The sequence below is a fragment of the Patagioenas fasciata genome, chromosome 2 (genome assembly GCF_037038585.1).
Source record: "Patagioenas fasciata isolate bPatFas1 chromosome 2, bPatFas1.hap1, whole genome shotgun sequence".
In the NCBI taxonomy this organism is placed as follows: domain Eukaryota; kingdom Metazoa; phylum Chordata; class Aves; order Columbiformes; family Columbidae; genus Patagioenas; species Patagioenas fasciata.
Window position 1 is genome coordinate 101,704,182 of NC_092521.1, and position 21,455 is coordinate 101,725,636.

A 21,455-nucleotide genomic window follows, 5' to 3' on the forward strand; every position below is an offset into this window, starting at 1 on the left:
CCCAAGGAGTGATGTGCTGCTGGGGGGTGGGCTGGGAATGGTGCCTGCGGCTGCATTCGTTCTGATTGTAGTTCAATACAGCTGGGGATCTGGAGACCCCGATGCAGCCTGCAGCACTCACCGGTGAGCCATGTGTGTAGAACACAGGATGCTCTGAGCTGCATAACAAAATGCAGTACCTGGCTCAGTGACCCCGCTGCACCGCTGGGGGCTGTCTGGCCTGGGTATGGCTGCAAAGGAGCAGTGCCAGGGCGGCTATGGGCCAGAGAGGGCCGGTGGCATGGGACCCTGCTGGAGCAGCAGCACGGTGAAATGCTGCCTCCCCCCACCACCCAAATCATCAGAAGCGAGCATGCAGCAACAAAGCCTCTAATTTTTATTAAAATAAAGTGTAACCTTTTATTTTCCCTTGCTCCATCCCTATCAAGAATGGCTTAATATGGGAGTTTGTTAATGTATGGTTGGTGTTACAGCATATGCTGAGGCAAAAAAACCCAAACAGACAAATCTCACCTTCAATACATCAGCTTTTGTTCCCTTCCTGGCAGGAGAAGAATATGGAGGGTGACAGAGGCTTTAATACAAACGGGGGTGTAGGTACAAGAGGCAGTTGTGCTCTATTTCCCTCCATCCCCTGGTCGTGTCCCATGTGCAGCAGCACTGAAAGACCCACACAGTGCATTTACTTGGAGCAGCTACACAGCTCCTGCAAGGAGGAGACTGGAGAGCTCATGGGCTGGTTTCAGTAAAGAAACATGCAGATGCCACCATTCCTTTTCCCTTTAAATTGACTTAAATATTTTGAGAATTAGGAAGAAGAGCCAGAACACTAATTCTAATTTTTAGATGACAAAATTGCCTTTTTCTTAGTAGGAAAAAAAAAAAAGAAGAGTACTGCAGCTCAGTCCAGGGCCCACTGAAGGTGTCTCATTGACTTCACCAGCTTTGTACTACTCCTGCTTGCACATAACTGCAGCCACGGCAGCCACAACCGCTGAGAAGGAGAATGCAGAGCTGGGAATCACTGCTGGTTGAACATCACCCTCCCCTTCTTGGGCTGCATGTAGTTCAGGTTTAGTCATCTGTTAAACACATTGTTTGATACATGGAAGATGGAAATAGTTAACAGAAAGTGGAGAAAGGGCAGGATTTATAAAGGTGTTTGTTATATCCAACTGTTAGCAAAGGAAAAAAACCCCACAAGATAACATTCAGTACCACAGTTAGGAAGATTGTCTGTATATTTCTGTCATGGGGCTACAATATAAAGCTTAGGGTTGTAAATACGCGTATCTACTAAATAACGCATACTGCGCTAGCGCACAAGTGGGAGCTGGCAGCCAGCAGCCCAGCCTGGGCTGCCTGACCTGTAACACAGACAAAACCAAGCCCCTGGGAAAGCTGAAGGGACGTTTCTGCCCTTCTCTTGTCCTCCCCCTTTGGCTTGTCTGAGGTTTGTGTTCTTTGGCGGAGCTGCCGAAACAAACCCCCTGTGCGTGGGGCACAGGGAGCACCCTCTTTCAGCCCCTCACATGCGGAGCGGTGCGGAGTGGGGAGGGGGCGGCTCGCTGGCTGCTCCGCCGAATGGCGCCCGGCACAGGCTGTGCTTCACCTCGCGTTCTCCTGCCTGGCTGGGTCCAATGGATGCTGCTTGCAGGCTGCCAAAAGTTCTTGATCAACAGAAAAGCCCTATGAAATATGATGGAGCAGAGCTGTACTTGGTAGGCTTTCTAGGGACACTTTTCAGTGGGCCCTTAAGATCAAAGGTGGTCTTTAGGGACAACCTTCTGTGTGTCTGCCCCTCATTTGTGCAGTTCAGGAGGTTCTTCTCACAGAACTGACCCCCACTTGTCCACTGCTTCTTGTGCTGCCAACATACGTCTTCAGCTGTTCAGAGTCAAGAACTTCTCTTGGATTCCTGGTCCCCAACGCGAGCTGATCCTCCTGCCCAGCAGCACCTGGTGGGAATGTGACACTGAGCCCCTGTGTACTGTCACCACCTGGTAGTCTGGTGCTCTCTTCTCGCTGGCGCATCTGCCTGCTTGCTGCTCGTTGCTGCTGTTCCTTCAGCTCACTGTAGGAACGGGAAAAGGTATGAAAGATGGATGTGACTGGGAAAGCCATCAGCAAAATCCCACTCAAGATGCTGCTCAGGGCTACCACTTGTCCAGGGATGCTACGAGGAACCATGTCCCCGTAGCCAACAGTTGTCATGGAGATCACGGCCCACCAGTAACTGGTAGGTACACTTGTGAATTCTTGCTTGGCTCCCAGTTCACTCTCAGCCAAGTACACCAGCGGCGAGAAGAGGGCCATGGCGACGCACAGGAAGAGGAGGAGGAGCCCAAACTCCCGGGTGCAGCGGCGCACAGTGAGTCCCAGCGTCTGCAGCCCCAGCGAGTGCCGCGCCAGCCGCATCACGTAGAGGATGCGCAGAGCCCGCAGGAAGCGCAGCACCAGCCCCACGCGCTCCAGGTACTTGTTCCCAGCTCCCCCACTGGGCTTGCTGCTGTTTTTCGTGGAGACCATGTCCACAATGAGAGAGACATAGAAAGGCAAGATGGCCAGGATGTCAATGATGTTAAGCGGGGTTTTCAGGAAAGCACACTTGTTCTCGGCCTGGATGGATCGCAGCAGGAACTCGAATGAAAACCACGCCACGCACACTGTCTCCAGCACAAAGATGTCGTAGCACTTGCGTGAGCATTCGCCCTGGGGAGGAGTGGGAAACACAGGAAAGGGAGAAGAAAAAGATTTAGCCATGGAATGAACCAAAGAAACAGAGTGGCAGTTCTTAAAGGAAAGCACCACATGAAATGGATACGAATTGTGAGGTACCAAAGTAAAACCATTGCTGGTAAGAGCAGCTGGAACTGGTAAGGAAACCCAGTGCTACCAGCTACATGTTTGGCTGCAGGACAATTAACGATGCTCAGGACTACCCTGAGGGTGCCAATAATTTAGTGTGATGGTATCAGCTGCTGGCCAGACAGCCCACTGCTGAAAGGACAGTGGCTCACACTTCGTTTTTAACCAAGCCTTTAACAGCCTTTAGATTAGAACAGGAGTCATGGTTTTTTAAATAAATGGGAGATCCCTTCCCCGCTTCCTGATCAATAATAAATTGCATATAAATGGCTCATAAACACCTACAGCATTTAATGTTATCAGCTTCGAGTCATCTATAATCTATTATTCACAGAACATAACATATTTGATATTCCAGTGAACATTTATTAACACACTAGTCCTACTGTCAAAAGCTTATATAAAGTACCGATAAATGTAGGTATTTCTAAAAGAAAAAGTACCACAAGAACAGAGAGAGGGTCCAGAGAGATAAGCATTTTCAATTACGTCACCTGTAACAACTAATGACCACAATGCCCTCCCCAAGCTTTCTGAGGCACTGGAAGAGGTACTGGCTCACTCAGTGGAAAATAAAGAGAACTTTGGTTCTTCAGTTATGGTGCCTGTAAACAAGCCAGCCTTGGCGCATTGGAACAGCAATAAATAATGCTGGTGATGGCTGCTCTTTGATTGTTAATTCAACAGCACAAATACTATGGCGATTGTCTGCTACATCACTGTTAGCAGCTCCAGCTGAATAATAATCAGCTTCTCTAAATAAACAGATTTTGATGTGGACAATTATAGGGCTAGTGCTGTTTCCTCTGTAAAAGCTCAAATAAAAGTGCTAATGCTCTAGCGGCTTTGAACAGAATGCAAGTACATATTTATTTAAGGGAAGTGTATATTTATTCGGTGAGCCAGTTTGACTCTGAATAGTTCAAAAAACTCTTGAAAGCATGTAGGAATCCATCCATAGTAGTGGGGTGTGTGACTCCCACTGGACACAACAGGTATTAGGTAACAATGTAAAATCCTTGTTTGGCTTACCTATGCCAAATTATAGCAATAAAGCAGCACTCAAGAGTAGTGAGGCTGTGTCCAACTGGTTCCCATTTCACCCATAGAGAAGCTGAGAACCTGGCACATCTATAAACGGTTATGCCCACATGCTCACCACAGGTATCTTTTGCTAGGCAGAGCCACGGAAATGTTTACTGCGCAGCACCACATCCTAATCTCATTCTTCTCTAAGAGTTTATGTACATTTTTTTCCCCTGTTGTGAAAGAAAACAGCAAAGGAGTGATGAGACTTTAGCCCTTTTCACTAACTACACCATTCCCTTGATTGTGGGGGGTGGCTGGATGCACTGCCAGCAGCGAGAGCAGTGTCATCACACTGAATGTAAAGCCTCGTGTTACCTTCATATGATAACCAAAATGCCAAGGCACCCTCCCCATTTCATGCTGAAGAAGAGATTGAGACAGTTACTGAAGAGATGTCAGTAAGAAAAAAAAATAGTGAAAAGGAATGCTCATACCTGGCATTTACAGTTCTTGTACTAAACATGATGAAAGGTTGTAGTGCCCTGTATTTATAGATTTTTTTTTTCTGTATTCTGCTTTCAGCTGGCATATGATGTACCTCCCACTGTTTCCCAGGGGGTCATGCTGATATGGAGAGAAAAATTACTTGCCCAATTGAAATTGCTGTCAAGATCTTAAGCATATTGCAGAGAGGAAGGATAATATAGTTTTACTAGTGCAGTAGATATAGATACAGAAGATACAGATAGCCTGTCTTTAACTTCCTAATTTTGATAGGTGTGAAGACTACAGAGAGCTTAATTTGTATCTGCCTCAATAACACATAGGACAAAACATATTATTTTTAGGGGCTGTGCTCCTATCACAGCATAATTAAGCTGTCAAGCTCTTCCATCAGATACAGAACCAAGATGCTTTCATGCCACCACACAAATCTGGCTCTGTGGGCCAGAGCCAAAGCTCAGAGGAAGGACTCTGCCTGTGCCACTGTAACTTCTCACCTTATTAATCAGAAACCAGCCATCAGACTGCTGTTGTCCCAGAGCCCTGCTGCCTGAGAATCTCACATCAGGATATGCTTGATCTCACACCTAAGGGCAATGGCTGCAGGTGATTTGCAGCTCCTGATACTACTTATCTTTGCATGTGCACAGAAGGATTGGGCTGAGATGTTAGGAAGACAGCCCATGGAAGAACCCATGGCTTGATCAAAGCAGCAGCAACAGCAAGAAAAAAAAAATCTCCCATGTGCAAATTTGCTTTCTCTGAAAGGTACATCACTACTTGGAGCACCATGCTTCGAAACTAAGATGTAGCTTGCCTTAAGAGACCTATCTGGCACTAAGAGTTCTGGATTCTGCTGTGCATGTATACAATTTTCTTGCCACTAAAAGTTTAAGGAATGTCAGGGAGCCTAGAGAGAATTTAGCCTTGGAACAGACCTACAAAGACATTAAGGCATTTAATAGCTAATTTGCCACCTAATTCCCCCAGCACTCTCTATTTGGTGCATAAGGAAAGGAAACTCTCCAAAGGCCTTCTGTGTATGAATTTTCATGTGGGAGCGAACAGGAGCAAAAATTGTTCCTCATTATGGACTACCAGTGGGGATGACTTTTGGAAGACTCTATCTGCCCTCCCACAGTCTGGCATGTTTATCCTGTGTAGGTTCACAAACCCACAGCTCTGCTATTTATGTCTCCAGCCTTCCTGCAGAACTACATCAAAAACGCAGGCACAGGAGCAGCCTAGCAACCTTCGTTCAGCCGAGCACGAGAGGCTTGGCAGCATCTGCAGCGCAGGTCATCCAGCACAGAAGGAGCAAGCCGGCATCTTTGCTCATCACAGTAATGAAGAGCTGAAATCTCCATCCAGAGCTGGTGGTGAGCTCTGGCTTTTCTCCCCTCTTCCAAACTACCCAGAGCTGACAGCTAAGGTTGTGAATGCTGAAATGTTTACCTTCAGTAAAGTGGAGCAATAATGCTCTGCTACACAGAGTTCATTTTAATGGGATGAAACAATCCCCTCTTTTAGTTAATGCATAATTATCTTCAGCAAAGTGCTCGTCATTCTCAGTATTGTTATTAACCTGTTGCAATCTGAACAAGCCAGGCTCTGTCCAAAGGCTGTCTTGAGAGAGAATAACAGGGTCTGAACAGGCTTTTAGAAAACAGACCTGTGTGTCAATTAACCTGCCAGAGGCCTTTTTTTTGTCACTAATTAAATGTCTTCCTGTCCCCTGGACCATGTTTCAATATCATCTAGATATGACCTACTATTAATCCTCACATGAAATCAGAAAAAGAAACAACAAAAATGTGTTTTATGCTCTTTACACTTAGTTTCTTTCAGCTGCAACTGCTCTTCTTGCAGTTTGTTCCCCTTGATTACAGCATTGTAAAAAAAAAAGGCATTTTTTTATCTTTCTAAAACTTTTAACTACGTATTCAAGTCCAAACAGATGCTGTAACTCTGCTTAGTGTTTTGAGTTTTTTTTCCATTCAAGAAAACAAACCAAAACTGCACAGAAAGAAACACAAACAGATTTAAAAAAAAAAAAAAAGCAATCAAGAATGAGTCAGCCATTGGAATAAGAGAAAAACAACTCCTAACAATATAGGATAGTATTCTGCCCAAAATAGGTCTGTATCAAATCTGTATTTTCTAAAAAAGATCAAGCTATACCAATTCATGGCCATAAACACACACAACTACATACTTTTTACTTTTTGTAAGCAAAATAGCATGCAGATTTCTCTCACACCACGCAGATTTCTTCATCATGTAATCTAACAGATTCGTATGTAGCTTCATGAAAATGGGCCACAGGAGAACTTTTTTTAGTTTTCATAACAATTTGATTTCTTTTTGTCTTTTAGAGGTCTAAACAAAAACTAGCATGAATGGCAATCACAAAGGACACCCACCCATTGCACTTCTCTAGTATTAAAAGAAGTCTAACATTCTTCTTTTTTTAAAACAAGGGCATATAATCATGCCACTAAATAAACAATATCTTAGGCTTTTGATTACAAAAAGTAGCAGTATAATAAAAATACATGGAAACAGTTGTTCTTTACAAGATGTATATGTTTATTTAAGTGCATATATGTGCTTCTTTCAAACAGCAAGTAGATTTTTTTTTTCCTGTGCAGAAATTACTTGAGTAAGGGGAAATATCTGCAGCTGCAGAGGATTTTGGGGCTATATACTAATGTCAACTCACGGCACAAGAAAAGGAACAAAGGAAGGTCTCAGTAATTCATTCTATGCTGTCAAATTAAAGTGAGTCTCCTTCGATATGATTTAAAGGAATTTGCTGTCAAAAAGCCAGCCGCAGTATCTTTCTTTTGGAGAAACATTTTCTTTGCCAAAGGTTTCTTTGGCAAAAGGAAAATTACAAAAAAGAAATGCCAGTGTCACTGTAGTTCAAATCCAGCTGTACTCATTGCTCTGGATTATCTGCCTAAAAATTGCAGGCATCTTTCAGAAATGTTTTGGTTTGGCTTGCAGGCTCCCTTTCCCTGGTACATCCCTGTACCGTGCTTCAGAAAAATTCTCCTCTGTTTTTTGTGTGGCTTCTTGACCCTGCCTTTGTCCTCTGGTCTCCTGAGAAGAATTCTGACCCTCCTTTAGATTCTTGCAGGCTCTGCTGCCATCTCCTCCCTCTGGCAGTAGAAGATGTCAAAAGCCAGATCACCTCTAACCGCCCCAGTTCTTGTGTGGCTTTGCACACACATTTCTGTACGGTCAGTAGCTTCACAACTACTTTCAAATAAATTTCAATGCTGCCCACTTCCCCCCTGTAGTGAAGATTTCCCTACCTGTCAAATACATACGTTAAGAACAAAAAAAAAAACCCAAACACGAGAGGTATTGCATATAAAAATAGTTAAATAAGCTTTGAAATCATGGCATTTCTAAAATGGTGGGTTTGTTCTCTTCCACTTGCCCCTTGTTACTTGAGCCTTTTGGACCATGTATTTCAAGCGTTTCTCTGTGCATATCAAATCAAATTATTATTATTATTAATTTTTTTTTTTTTAAATGTGGAACTTGAAATTCTGATGTAACCAGGGTCTCAGCACCAGAGATCAACATCAAGGGACCTGCAGACAAAGTCACTGAGGCTGCTGCACAAGGTCTGCCCACAGCCTGGCTGCGGTGCTGCAGAGAGCGAGACAGTCCCCAGCCCGTCAGCTGAGGGTGCTCCCCTCCACTCTGGGCTTCAAGCTGAACTGCCTCTTGTAGGCAATGTCTGCAGAGAGGTTCAGAGGACAGAACCCCACTTCTAGTTACTCAGCAGCCCAAAAACTTGGAGCACTTGCCCAGCTCGGGAGAGACCCAGCTCCTGCTGCTAAGCAGGCAGGATGGGAGCCTGGACCTGGCTCTGTCCCAGCCTGTGGGAGTGCCTGGAGCACTGGGTGCTGGGTCACCACCCTCTCTCGTCCCAACTATCGCTGTCAAATTAAGAAGCCTTCCCTGAGAAAAGTTCCAGCAAAACAGCAACATTTTCAGAAATGTGCCCCCCTACCCCCTCCCCTCGCCAAACTCAAAGATTTTGCTCACACTGGCACTTTCAGATGAAAAGCAATTTTCTGATGAAAAGTGATTTTCTGATGAAAGCATCCAGCCAATTTTCACAGTGAGGATGAGCGCGTGACTCTTGTGATGTGACCCACTGCTGGAAGGGCAGCCCTGGAGCACAGACATGCTCCCCTCGCCACCAACCACCTACAGACTTGGTGATTGTAATTCAGTACATTTGCCATCAAAGCCAGGGTCAGGCTGAACTTGCAGCCGGTCTGCTCTGGGTGTTTCTTGTGCTCCTTAGCAAAGATGATTCAGCTACTGCACAGTTTGTCCTCAGAGCTGGCTGGCTGTTAGTTCAAAGTAACAGTTTCTCTTTTTAAAGTCACCAAGGGGCCATGAAAGAGCCCTCTGCTTCTTGCTGTACACACTTTGATCTGCAACTGGGGCTAAGTTTGTGCTTCATGTTCAGCCCAGCCCCTTGAAAAGGTAACCAGAGCATTGCCTTAAGTGGGGAGGGTTGTCACAAATGGTTTGCAGTTATATTATGGACACAAGATAGCTCCTGTACAATTGTTCCTGTACAACTTGTCTTTGTTGAAGAGAAAGGGCAAGGAGGTGTGAAGGAGCTATACCTACTCCAGACTCATCTCTCTGGATTTCCTTTGATCCCAAGGCAGCACACCCTAAATCACCACTTTTCAAAACCTCCCAGCCTGCCATTTTTTTCTGCCAGTGAAGCTTCACATGAACATAGAACATCAACAGGAACAAGGGAGATGCCCAAATACTATTGGCAACTACTAGAACGTAACTTCAGGGTGTGCTAACATCCAAAGCCAGGGTCTAATCAACTTGTAAAAACACATGCTGCGCTGTTCAGTTGCAGTCATGTAGCTAAGGGGTTATGGAGATACCGCTACCTGCATGTGCCTTGCATTTCTGTTTCTTCTGAGTGCTCTTCTGATGTGCAACTACAAAGCCAAACGGCTTTGCTCATGGAAAGCTCAGAAACGGGTCTGGGAGTCAACGGAAAGGAAGAGAAGACAATGTGTGTGAGGAGCTCACCTATGCACTGTGGTAGCCTGTGTCCACCCTTGCAGACAGAAGAGACAGGAAACACAGAGGGCACTCACAGTACAGGAGGAACCAGCTGTGCTTCCTCAAGTTACTCTGCCCAATTCACAAGCAGCCTGCTGCTTTATGCCATCTCAGCCTCAAACTGCATGACCAAAATTAGATACTGTAGGTAGGACTTGGGTTTCTAAGCCATAAATATTGAGCTTTTAGACCTATTTAACTGCCTTTTCCTTGCAAATGCTGCAGATGTTTTAACAGTTGTACTCTGCATGGATTCAGCATATACATCTGAATTGTGGAGAAAGACACAAACAGAAGGAATTCAATCACCCACCTTCCAGACAAGACTACTGTTGCCATTCTAAGGCTGCCCTCCATTTTGCTGCCTCCTTCACTTACTGTCCTTGCCACATACAGATAAAGTCTTCAGCCCACTGTCCTGCTGCTTTTTGCCCCAACAGAGTTTCTGGGGAAAATGGAAAGCAAGTAAGTAGTACTACAAATGCACAAAATGCCCTCTCATTAATAGTGTCTTCTCAACCAGGTTTTCTCACACCTGCATCCACTTTTAGCACACACTTCTCCAAAAACAATAGTATTTGCTAGAAGGAAACAAATGTTACCTGGCTCTACTTTATGGAAATCAACCGAAAACTAAAATATGCATGAAGCATATAAAGAATAAGCCAGACCTATGAAACAGAACAACATAAACTTGCCTGATTTTCAGATGCCTATCAGGAACAGCACAGTACCTCAACTGGAGAGGCTGGCAGGGGCGAGTGGGGGATGTAGAGACATCTTAAAACTCCTCAGACTCTGTGACTGTGGCTGGAAGCAACCTGAGGGAACAGTATGTGCTCCAGCAGCCATCTGCTGCTACCTCCCAGCCTGATCATACCACGCACCAGGAGAGAGGGGCTGTACTTAAGGAGGAGTGATGTACCCTGGTAACATTTCCTTTGAGGATACTTTTTAAGGCTCTGCTGCATTCTCACTGCCTAGTGACTTCCTCATGGGCTAGTATTCCCTTCACTTTATTTTCTCATGTTTCTAATCTGCTTCATTACAATGAGCACACACAGCTGCTCACAACCTGCAGTTTTCACTCTTGAAAGTGTCTTCACTGTCAATCTCTCTTCCCACACCTCTCGAGCAGATGAACTACAAGACAGGGACTGAGGGAGAAAAGTCCCTCCCACTGTACGTGAACATCAGGTTCGTGATCACTTGAGGACCCTGAACATAGTCTATGGGACCTGATAAGACAGATCCCAGAGTCCTGAGGGAACTGGCTGATGTAGTTGCCGAGCCACTCTCCATGATATTTGAGAAGTCATGGCAGTCAGGTTAAGTCCCTGGTGACTGGAAAAAGGGAAACATCACAACCATTTTTAAAAAGGGTAGAAAGGAGGACCTCGGGAACCACTGACCTGTCAGTCTCACATCCATGCCTAGCAAGATCATGGAACAGATCCTCCTAGAAGCTGTGCTAAGGCACATGGAGGACAAGGAGGTGATTGGAGACAGCCAGCACAGCTTCACCAAGGGCAAGTCTTGCTTGACCAATTTAGTGGCCTTCTACGATGCAATAACTACATCAGCGGACAAAGAAAAGGCAATGGATATCATCTATCTAGACTTCTGTAAAGCCTTCGACTGTGGTCCCCCACAACATCCTCCTTTCTAAATCTGAGACATATGGATTTGATGGGTGGGCTGTTTGGTGGATGAGGAACTAGCTGATGGTCACACCCAGAGATTAGTGGTCAATGGCACAACGTTTGGATGGACACTGGTAACAAGTGGTGTACCTCTGGGGTCTGTACTGGGACCAGTACTGTTCAATATCTTCATCAATGACAGTGGGATCGAGTGCACTCTCAGCAAGTTTGCAAATGACACCAAGCTGAGTGGTGCAGTTGACACACCTGACAGACAGGATGCCATCCAGAGGGACCTGGACAAGCTTGAGAAGGGTGGGGGGTTGGACACAATGACCCTTAAAGGTCCCTTCCAACCCAAACTATTCTATGATCCTATGACAGCAGTTCCTTCTTGCTTACCAAATATACACATGGAAAAAACCCAACACTTGTACTTGGAGCTTGCTGATTGATTCAAATATATAAGTGAAGGATTTGATTTGTTCAAGAACCACCCATGTTCAGCAAGGATGATTCAAACTGGAATGAGGTGGTAGAGTAACCCAAGTTTACTTGGATGGATAGTGAAATAGAAAACCTATCTTAAAAATAGACATTTAAATGCAATTGACATATTTACCATCATCAAATGAAGGCACAAAAGAGACATGTTTGCTGTCTATAAATAAAGCAAGGGGATGAGGACAAGCACCATTCAATGGCATGGCCAGATATTCTCATTCAGGTTTGTCTGGACATGCTGAAAGTACTGCTGTCTCCATCTGCTATCTGGCTGTTTACAATCTTCAGCTCATCCCACTGAATGAGATATATCATAATTCCTTAATCCTCGTCAGTGCAAAGTCAAACAGAATAACTCACTGATTGGTTATGCTAGAACAGCTGACTTCGTTCAGGAGTGGCTGGGAAGGGCAACACCTCAGGCTGAGTAATGGCAGGTGAGGTAGGAACGGGAAGGAGAAGGACCTCACATGCTCATTGCACAAGCTATTTGCAGAGAACTCATGACTACTAGAAAGGACAGCATTGGCAGAAGAAGGAATAGCTACACCAGCTTACAGAATCTGGACTCTAGAAGCTACATGAGGTTCCAAAAGAGCCCCTCCTGCAAGAACAGGGAAGACCAGAGACCTTTTAAGATTAAGTTTCTCAGTTTCTGGTAATGGTGGTGTGATGTACCTGTGACAGCAGGGGACTACACTCACCTCAGAGCACCCCTCCAAAGTCCTACCTCCCTGTAATGTTCAACTAGCAAAGTGAAATGGTGCACTTGATGCTGCTGGAGCTGGGCCTCAGGAGGCTCTAAACATGAGAGAATTTCAGACTGTATGTACAAGAATAGGTTTACTGCCATTTGTTTAAACAAATATTCTGAGTCAAAACACTGGTTAGTTATATCTGGGGTCTGCTTTGGCAATTTTACACCATCCTAGTGTCATTTGGAAATTGTCTGAAGACAAACAGCTACACAAGAAGACACAAGTCCAAGAGAACAAGATATTTGAGACTCATGAACTCCCGCAGCATTTTAGGCAGGATTTCCCAGGCCACTGCCCGTATGGCTTGCTTTCTAGCAGCTTTGCCCTGCAGCAGACCCCTCTGTGGGAAACACGAGTGACACAGTGATCCAGGTGTGTCCACAGGTCCCACACAGCCTGCCAGGCTTGGACCAGGCTTGACCTGCACAGCCAGACATTGGGGAGCTGCTCGGCATAGATGATTTGTTTATCAGAGTCACTGCCATGGACGGAGGCAGTAATGCAGGAAAGAATGATGATTCCACCAAGCAGCGGTGTCCTCTGAAGAACAGCTTCACATTATAAGCACTGATGTTCTTTAGTGTTTCTGAGTAAAAATTACCTTGAATTTTTCTATTTCCAGATTTCCAAAATGTTCTTCTTTGTTTTGGTCCACTTTTTCACTGAAATGGAAAGTTAAAAAAAAACCCAGAGGAACAATTAAACACCAGAAGCCTATCCCCCGATTTCACATGAACTAGAAATCTCCATCTTCAGCCCACTCTCTATTCTAGCTCTGATAGAGGCAATATATCCCCCAAAGCTTAGAAACTATAATGCCTTTTTTTTTTTTTTTAAACGAGTACTCTGTAAACCTAAGCAAATGCTTGATCCTGAGCTTTTACGTGAAGAAGCCCAGCTAGCTTACAAATCAGCAAATCTCCAGATTTCTGGAGAATAATTGTGGCTTGTAATTTCTGTCTTAGCACAGACAGACTCAGTTCTTGCTTCAAAAAACTTGAGCAATGGCACTTGGCACTTGCAGCACACCTGCATCTCATAAACATGGCAGGATTACAAAAATAAAGATAGGAGGGCTATCTCCTGTAAGTGGCAGCATAAATCAAAATGCTGCAGAACCAGAGTGGGGCTGAGTCCTCGCCAAAGGCACTTATGTGCAGTTGGAACAGCTTCCCCAGAGAATGACAACACCAAGACGCGACACTTTCCTCAGAAGCCCAAGAAAGACGAGGCTGTTACAAAGCAGTAGTATTCCCAAGGCTTTCACACCTGCCCAGCACCTGGGAAAAGCTGATGCTGTGGTGGCACCTGGCTGTACTCGCAGATATGTGCAGATATATGGTATCTAGAAACATGCTCTTCCTAAACTCAGCATCCTTTTTTCTTCTTCTCCTCAAGCCTGTCTCACACACTGAAAAAAGAACCTCAGTCTTGTTTTTTCTCTCTCTCTTTTTATAACTTAACAATTGTATTAAAAAGAACAACTGATTCTTACTAGCATTTAAAGCATATTTTCCCTATAATTTCCCCCCAGTTTTGCCTTTCTTTCAATCCTTCTTTTAGAGGCTCTTCTCCTCCTGCCTCCTACTCATTGCTGGTTCTATTTTCTGACCCACATTAGTTCTACTGGTTCCTGCAACCCTGTAACCTGCTCTAAAAGTTGAGGGTGCCTGTTTTTTTTCTTCTGAGGAAAGGACAGTGTCAAGCTTGCTCTTTTCCTCTTACATTTTTTTAAAATCCATTTTCTCCCTCTTTCCCTTTATCCTGTTATCTGAAAGCAAGTGAAGAATTAGCCTATGTTGCCTGTGGGTAGATTTGCTCTCCTGCTGGTTGAGGCTGAGTCTCAGCTGCAGTCTGCTACGGCATTGCCCTTGCACTGAAATGCTGTCAGCTGCTCTCCTGCACTTGCAAATTGGATGAGTTTTTGCAAGGTGGATCTGACCACTACGAAAACCTGCACTGTCTCTTATCCTCTCTTTCTGCTCAAGGCAACAGTAGCGTTATCTGTGACAGCAGAGCAGAATTTAAGAACTGCATGACTTGCTTTAAATTAGCCAACATGTCTTCTTTGTACAAGGGCTGTGGTTTGGGAGAAAATATCCTCAAATTCTGCCCACAGACACTGAGTGTGTGGACCTTTCAGGAGGGTTCTGCAATTTCTGTTCTGTTGTCATCTCTACCCAGTGCAGTGTGTGCCAAGTTTCCAACACAGCTCAGGATGTACTGGATGCCTGGGACCTTTACACTATTTTCTGTATTTCCTATTTGTATGCAGGCTCAGAAAACAAGCTGGAGCAGAGGGAAAGCCGGGGGGGGGTTGTTGTGCCTGCATGGGAAGGTGAAGGTACAATGGCCCTGCTGGTGGCTGGCCAGAGGGCTGGGTTGGCACATGTCCTGGTGAACAGCCCGTTCCAGCTGAGGCATCCTGCTCCTCAGCGACCTGCAAGCCCAAGTCTGAACAGCAGCTGATGCTGGGACTAAGTCCTGCTGGTAAGATGTCCCAGCCACGTCACTTCTCTTTGGAAAGCTTCCAAGCTTCTGAGGTTTTCTGGCTGCCCTCCCCTTTAATCACAATTATGAACTGCCACTGCTCATTTCTTCTTACTGATGACTTCAGGTCTGAACATACAGGAGGGCCAAGGAAGCCCCAGATGTACAACATCCTTGCTGGCACCTCCTGCACAGCACTCCTGCACCTGCAAGTCAGGGACAGGATGGTGCATGGCTCACAAGTCCCACAAAGGGTTTCAACAGAGCTGTCATGTTCAGAAGGACTGACAGAATGTATTTAAAAACTATATGAGATGTTGAAGATGTCCCTGCCCATTGCAGGGCGCTGGACTAGATGACCTTTGAAAGTTCCTTCCAGCCCCAACTATTCTATGATTCTATGTACTCAAGCATCTCTAGGTAAACGGTTTCCATTGTTAATTACCCACCCTGTAATACACCTTATTTAGGGCAGGAGTTTGTCTTGCTGCAGGTTCCAGTTATTGTTCACTGTTGCCCACAGGCATTCTCTTATTCTGCTGTTTACTGCACTAAAAACTCTTCCAGTGTCTCGCTAAAAAGCAGAATTTTTGGATTTTAAATAATTATTTTAACTGGTTTTTTTTCAACTTACCTGCTTAGTGGATACCAATCTGGACACGATATCTCAAGCCTCATGCTTTGCCTCTTAACTAGCATGTCAGATAGGAAATCATGTACAGCTGATAGTCCACCAGAGTCTCTATATCTTTTTGTAGTCCCCACTTCCAAAAGAGTCTTTTGTCCTGGGCTATCTATGCTTTCTACATTTAAAAAGTTGCACCCTCTGCTGATTGATGAACATGCAGTTACCCCTCCCAATCAGTTCGGCTTACTGTGCCAGATACTTATGGTCCCTGACTAAGGTGTGATTTTCTCCCAAATCAACAGCAAAACACCCAAGTAGCTACAGGCCAACACCAGGCACACTTGCATGCCTTTCTGCCTACACTGTCACTGGATGATGGTTTCTCATGTTAGTCTTCTGCTACTTAGAGATCTAACAGAAATATTTAAAACAACACGGGAGGTAAGTTTTTGAAAAATATCATTTTTATTAAGGAAAGATGTTGTGTGTCACTAATTCAAATATCCTACAGAAGTCTAAGTACCTAGAAGTTATTTTTTTCAGAAAACTTTAAACCTTGTAAAAATTATATGAATTTTGACTAATGAGTGGTATTCTACATAAACTAGAATTAATTATGCTGTTGTCCTCTACAAATGTTGCTGATTACACTCAGTACCATCTTCTTAATGCTTTTACTTAGAATTAATAACATGCTTACCTTTAGAGAACCCAGCAACCCTCTAGTTTTCTCCCATTCCTTTCCTAAGCCTTTGTTAAAAACCTATTGCAAATTTTTTTAAAACCTTTTTTTTCTTCGTTTGTATACCACTCTTCTATCTTAATTTGTCTTGAATCTCAATGTCTCCATGGATACTGCAAAAAGTTCCCAATTTCAAAAACTTCTATATTTCATCTCAATCACCACATTTCGAGCAATGAAAATGCAAACATTTATCATATTAAATGATTTAATGCAATTTTTTAAAGTGCTGTACACATGAATCAGCTCATTACCTCAGCTTAGCTATATGAGGTCTAGCCAAACATAAATCTGGTTGCTTTCTTTCATTCCAAACCTCCAGAATTGACAGCAACATATTCTGGAGGTCTGAGATGAAAATTCCAGATAATATTTTTATTGCAAATAAATGAAAAATTTCTCTCTCTCCAGGACAGTACTCAATAAGGCCATACAGCACAAGTTCTCTTGTGAAAGGCAGTGGAGCCATCTGTGGAGTGAAGAAGCTACACTGTACCTTCAGGATATTACAAAGTAGGCTATACTGGGTAGCTGTAGTAATTTTGCAAACATGACTGGAGGCCAAGCAACTATTATAATGAGAGTCAGAGACTCCTTGGATGGTTTACCTGGAATTTAGGAGAATAAACCCACTTGTAGGTATAAATAGGTAGTGGAACCAGATAAATTTATAGAGAAACTACATATGGAGCATGTTCTGCTGGGTGAGACACACTTTACCAAACATATACCAATTAACAACGTGACAAAGTTATCAATGCTTTTATGGAAGAGTCTTAGTTGTTTAATTATTAATCACTAATGTTATATTGCAGCACATTTATACAATATTTAAAAGAAGACCTGAGCCTGCTATTTATTCATGAGAAGATATCCTGTAGACCAAGAGAGAGTTCATTAGCACAGCACAAAGTTATTAACAAGTCATCAGGAATTTTATCTTATCAAACTCCTGCTTCATCCCCAAGTTAACAGGACAGAAATACACTCTCCATTTTTTTAGTTATAAGCCAAAACCACTGCAGAGATTCTCAGGTGGTTCCCAAAGTCTATATTGTAACCTACTATCCTGAAAATCTTCCAGGTCAGCTCCTTGTCTCATAGGATTTTTCACTTTACTTGGGAAAAGCAACACAGGAAAAGATGTGGTGGTGAGACTCAACATTGGTAAGAGCCATGGCATGAACAGTCAGGTGGTAACATTGCTGAGATGGGGAATTTTGAGCAGAGGGTCTGCAGGCTCACTATGGGACTCAGTCCAAACCTGTTCCACAGTGCCATGTCCCTACCTCCCAGTCTAAAGGCAGCTCTTAGTGAAAGAAAAAACAACGTTCCTCCTAACCCTCCCAATACAGCAGGAAAATATTTTCTTACCGGGACCATGTTTCCTTTGTCTTGTCATGAAGGAGCTGTCATGACAGAACAACTAGATATGTCTGCTAAAGTTTAAGTAGCTTCAAGCAGGAAGGCTGTATTTTTTTTCCCAAGGGGGTGAAGGACTGCAGAAGGTAGTTATTTTTTCCCAAGAGCAACAAGTAAGCCAAAGAGAAGAAATGATGAGAGCTCTACAAAAGTAGTCATGACTAAATACAACTAGTTGCTATCCAGCATATGGTCCACACAAGCAATATCAAGAATAACTAATCATTCCTTCAAACATTTTCCATTAATTAGCAGCTTAAGGTAGCCTTGCAAAGGGGAGGTGCTGCCTCTGAAAAGGGTTGGCAAAGATGGCACATAGTGTATTATTTGACCCGGGGTGTTTCCAGGCAGCTGGAGCCCTGGGCGCTGGCTGGCAGAGCAGCTGCAGTGGGCAGTGTGTTGTGCAACAAGGATGCCAAGGCCTCGCAGCACCAAATATGTTTCCCTAACATCTCAGTACAACAACCCTGAACTTAGAAAACTAAACCAACACTGAGATGCTCTAAAGCTAATAGATGGATTTGAATAACCAGTAAAGCAAAGATTTAGATTCAGATCCACAAAGAAAGATTAATACATGTGTTTCTTTTACATTAATGACTATACATTCAGATGGTTCACAGACAGGCACAGTTCCCAGTAATATGATCAAAGGACATGATCACTACTTCTTGATACTTGCAAGAGCATTTTGCCATTAGTCTTATATTTGCAAATTCCATGGGAGTCAGATAAAAGATGCACACCACTTAAATAAAACAGACAACTCAACATTCAAGGCATAGATTAAACAGTGCAGAGGTTCTTGACTCCTTGATTTTAAAGCTCTGTGTGTGACCCACAGAAGCAACATCCCTTTTATCTTTAAAACCTCATTCCTTTCAACTGTTTTCAGACAAACCTGAGCTGTCTGAAAGGGAACATGAACAGCAAATTTCTCTGACCATCAGATAGGAGCTGGGACCACAGTATGATGACTCAGACTTGCACTGCAGAACTTCACAGTTACTCCTCAGTTTTGGACTGTCAGGGTGTCATACAGTAACTGCATCTTGCATGAACTAAGATGGTCTCACTTATGCAAAGAAAAAAATCCCTTACTTAGAAATCTAGCTTGCAGCTTGAGGCGTGAGGAATGTGTCCATGTACCTGAACAGCAGCACAGACGTAATGTTTATTTCTGTTATGATGATGGTCATAGATGTTGTGTTTAAGATATTCTGTCCCAAAACATTCACAATCTAAGTGCGAGACTACACAGAACAGGTGATGAAACTACATGAGGTAGATGGAGCACATAAACAACAAAGCAAACTTTTCCTTATTGCTGATGACTAAAGCTGTGGGTAAAGGATGCTCTCAAAGCCTGTAATCTGTACTGTGTGTTACCATTTTGATTTAAGCACCACCTGAGCAGAAAACCGGCTTTAATCTTATGAAAGAAAAAAATAAGAAACACCTTACTTTTATTTAAAATACAGCTCTGCAGTGCTGTGAGTCCTACCTCCCTTAAGCATGGGCATGTGAATGAGAAACTGAACATGAATCTCCTGTGTGTACAGGAACTTCCCTTGCGCAATGTTGTAGAAAAGGCTGGTGACAGTTGTTACTGAGTCATTTGGTCTTTCCCTGGCCCCCAGCCACCTGTGGCCTGAACTGCCCAGAGCAAACCCAAAATGCAAACGAGCAGTAGGGGATGAGGACATCAGTAGTTCAGTTCAGATGCCAAAACTGTGATATTGTTACAGCTCATCATTTTTTGCATTTAAACAGCAGAGCTGAGAGAACAGTATAATGAATTCTCAGATAATCCCCAGGGAAATTAGTTAGTCCAATCCCCCAAGATTATTCTTATACAAAGTCACCCTCGGTGCCTATATACTATAAATAGTTACCTCAAATACCAGCAGGGAGATTTTTTAAAATACATATTTTATGTTGACTGTGTTGTAATTTCTAGAACAGTTTATTCCACAAAGAAAGGAAAAACACAAGCTTCAATTTTATTAAGACTTTCATTCATAAAAACAAACCACCTATGAATCACATAAACGTGCGGCTCAGTTAAAATCAAGGTCTTTGTGTCATATGCAGAAAAATAGCTGAACAGTCACAAAAGAGATAAAGTGCTAAAAACAAGCTTTCCAGTAATGAAAAGCTTCATTCGAGAGTCTCAAGCAGAGTGCCATCGTAGGATAGAAAACACCAACAATAACAGCTGTTTCACTCCTTTACGTTACTTTTCACTGAAAAAAAATAAATTGTATAATGTAAAAATGACAGTTTTTCCCACCCAGTAGTACCTCAAATTGCAAGAGTTTTGAGACAAAATGGTATAATTCATCCAACAAAATGTTTGACTTTTCTGACACACTGAAGTCCTGAATACTTACATTTCTTTCTATGTAGCTAACTGTTCAGATTACAAACCTAAACAAATCAATAGTTATAACCACAGAATCACAGAATGGTTGAGGTTGAATGGGACCTCTGGAGGTAATCTGGTCCAGTCCCCTCCACCTGCTCAAATAGGGCCATCTAGTTACCCAGGACCATTTTTAGACAGCTTTTGAATATCTCCAAAGATGGAGATGCCACAACCACCCTGGGCAACCTGTCCCTGTGCTCAGTCATCCTCACAGTGAAAAAGCATTTCCTGATGTTCAGAGGGAACCTCCTGTGTTTGTGACTGTTGCCTCTGGTCCTGTCACTGGGCACCACTGAAAAGAGCCTGACTCTGTCCTCTTGGCATTTTCCCTTCAGATGTTTACACACACTGATGAGATCCCTCTCTGAGCTTTCTCTTCTCCAAGCTAAACAGTCCCAGCTCTCTCAGACTTATCTCTTCTGTGAGATGCTCCAGTCCCTTCATCATCTTCATGGCCCTTGGTTGGAGTCTCTCCAGTATGGCCATATGTCTCTTGTACTGGGGGGGGGGTGGGCAGACCTGGCCACAGGTCTCCAGAAGTGGCCTCACCAATGCTGAGCAGAGGGGAAAGAGTACTTCCCTCAACCTGCTGGCAATACTTTGCTTAATGCAGCCCAGGATAGTGGTAGCTTTCTCTGCTGCAAGGGCACGTTGCTGGCTCATGCTAAACTTGGTATCTACCAGGACACCCAGGTCCTTGTCTGCCAAGGTACTTTCCACCTGGGTGACCCTCAGCATATACTGGTGTGTGGGTTTTTCCTCATAAGGGGCAGGACTTTGCATTTCTTCTTGTCAAACTTCTCAAGGTTCCTATCGGCCCATTTCTGTGGCTGTTGAGGTAATTCCAGATGACAGCACAACCCTCTGGCCTGTCAGTCACTCATTCAAAGTTTGTGTCATCAGCAAACTTGCTGAGGGAACACTCTGTCCCATTCTCCAGATCACTAACAAAGATGTTAAACAGGACTGGACCTCTGGGGTACACCACTAGTTACTGGCGTCCAACTAGACTTTTTCTCACTCATCAACCCCCTCTGGGCCTGGCTGTTCAGCCAGTTTTCAGGATCTCACTGTTCATCAGCTTGCCTATGAAAAGCTGTTGATAATCATTATACAAGACTCTCTTAACCTTGTCTGAAGTTACTTTTGTATGTAGCTTTGTGAAATGAAATATTTAGTCACAAGAGTGTTTAAAACACACATTCACAATTTATCTATTCCCCATCCTCACCAATAAGAAAGTTGAAGCACAGTGTGTAAATTAAGCTTAGAAGGTTAAATAATTTCTGGCTTCTTTATGAGCTATTATTAA

General features: G+C 43.7%; 1 protein-coding gene across 5 annotated transcripts in view; it reads right to left on the minus strand.

Annotated features, from left to right (window-relative positions):
• Positions 1 to 353: 353 nt before the first annotated feature.
• KCNG2 (potassium voltage-gated channel modifier subfamily G member 2) overlaps positions 354 to 21,455 on the minus strand; it is a 62,168-nt gene continuing 41,066 nt past the window's right edge. For all 5 annotated transcript variants that reach the window (XM_071804643.1, XM_071804641.1, XM_065831587.2 and 2 more), the window contains one exon: positions 354 to 2,712. In XM_071804643.1, the coding sequence (XP_071660744.1) occupies positions 1,816 to 2,712 (897 nt within the window). In that variant the 3' untranslated portion in view covers positions 354 to 1,815. The remainder of the gene's footprint in view (positions 2,713 to 21,455) is intronic.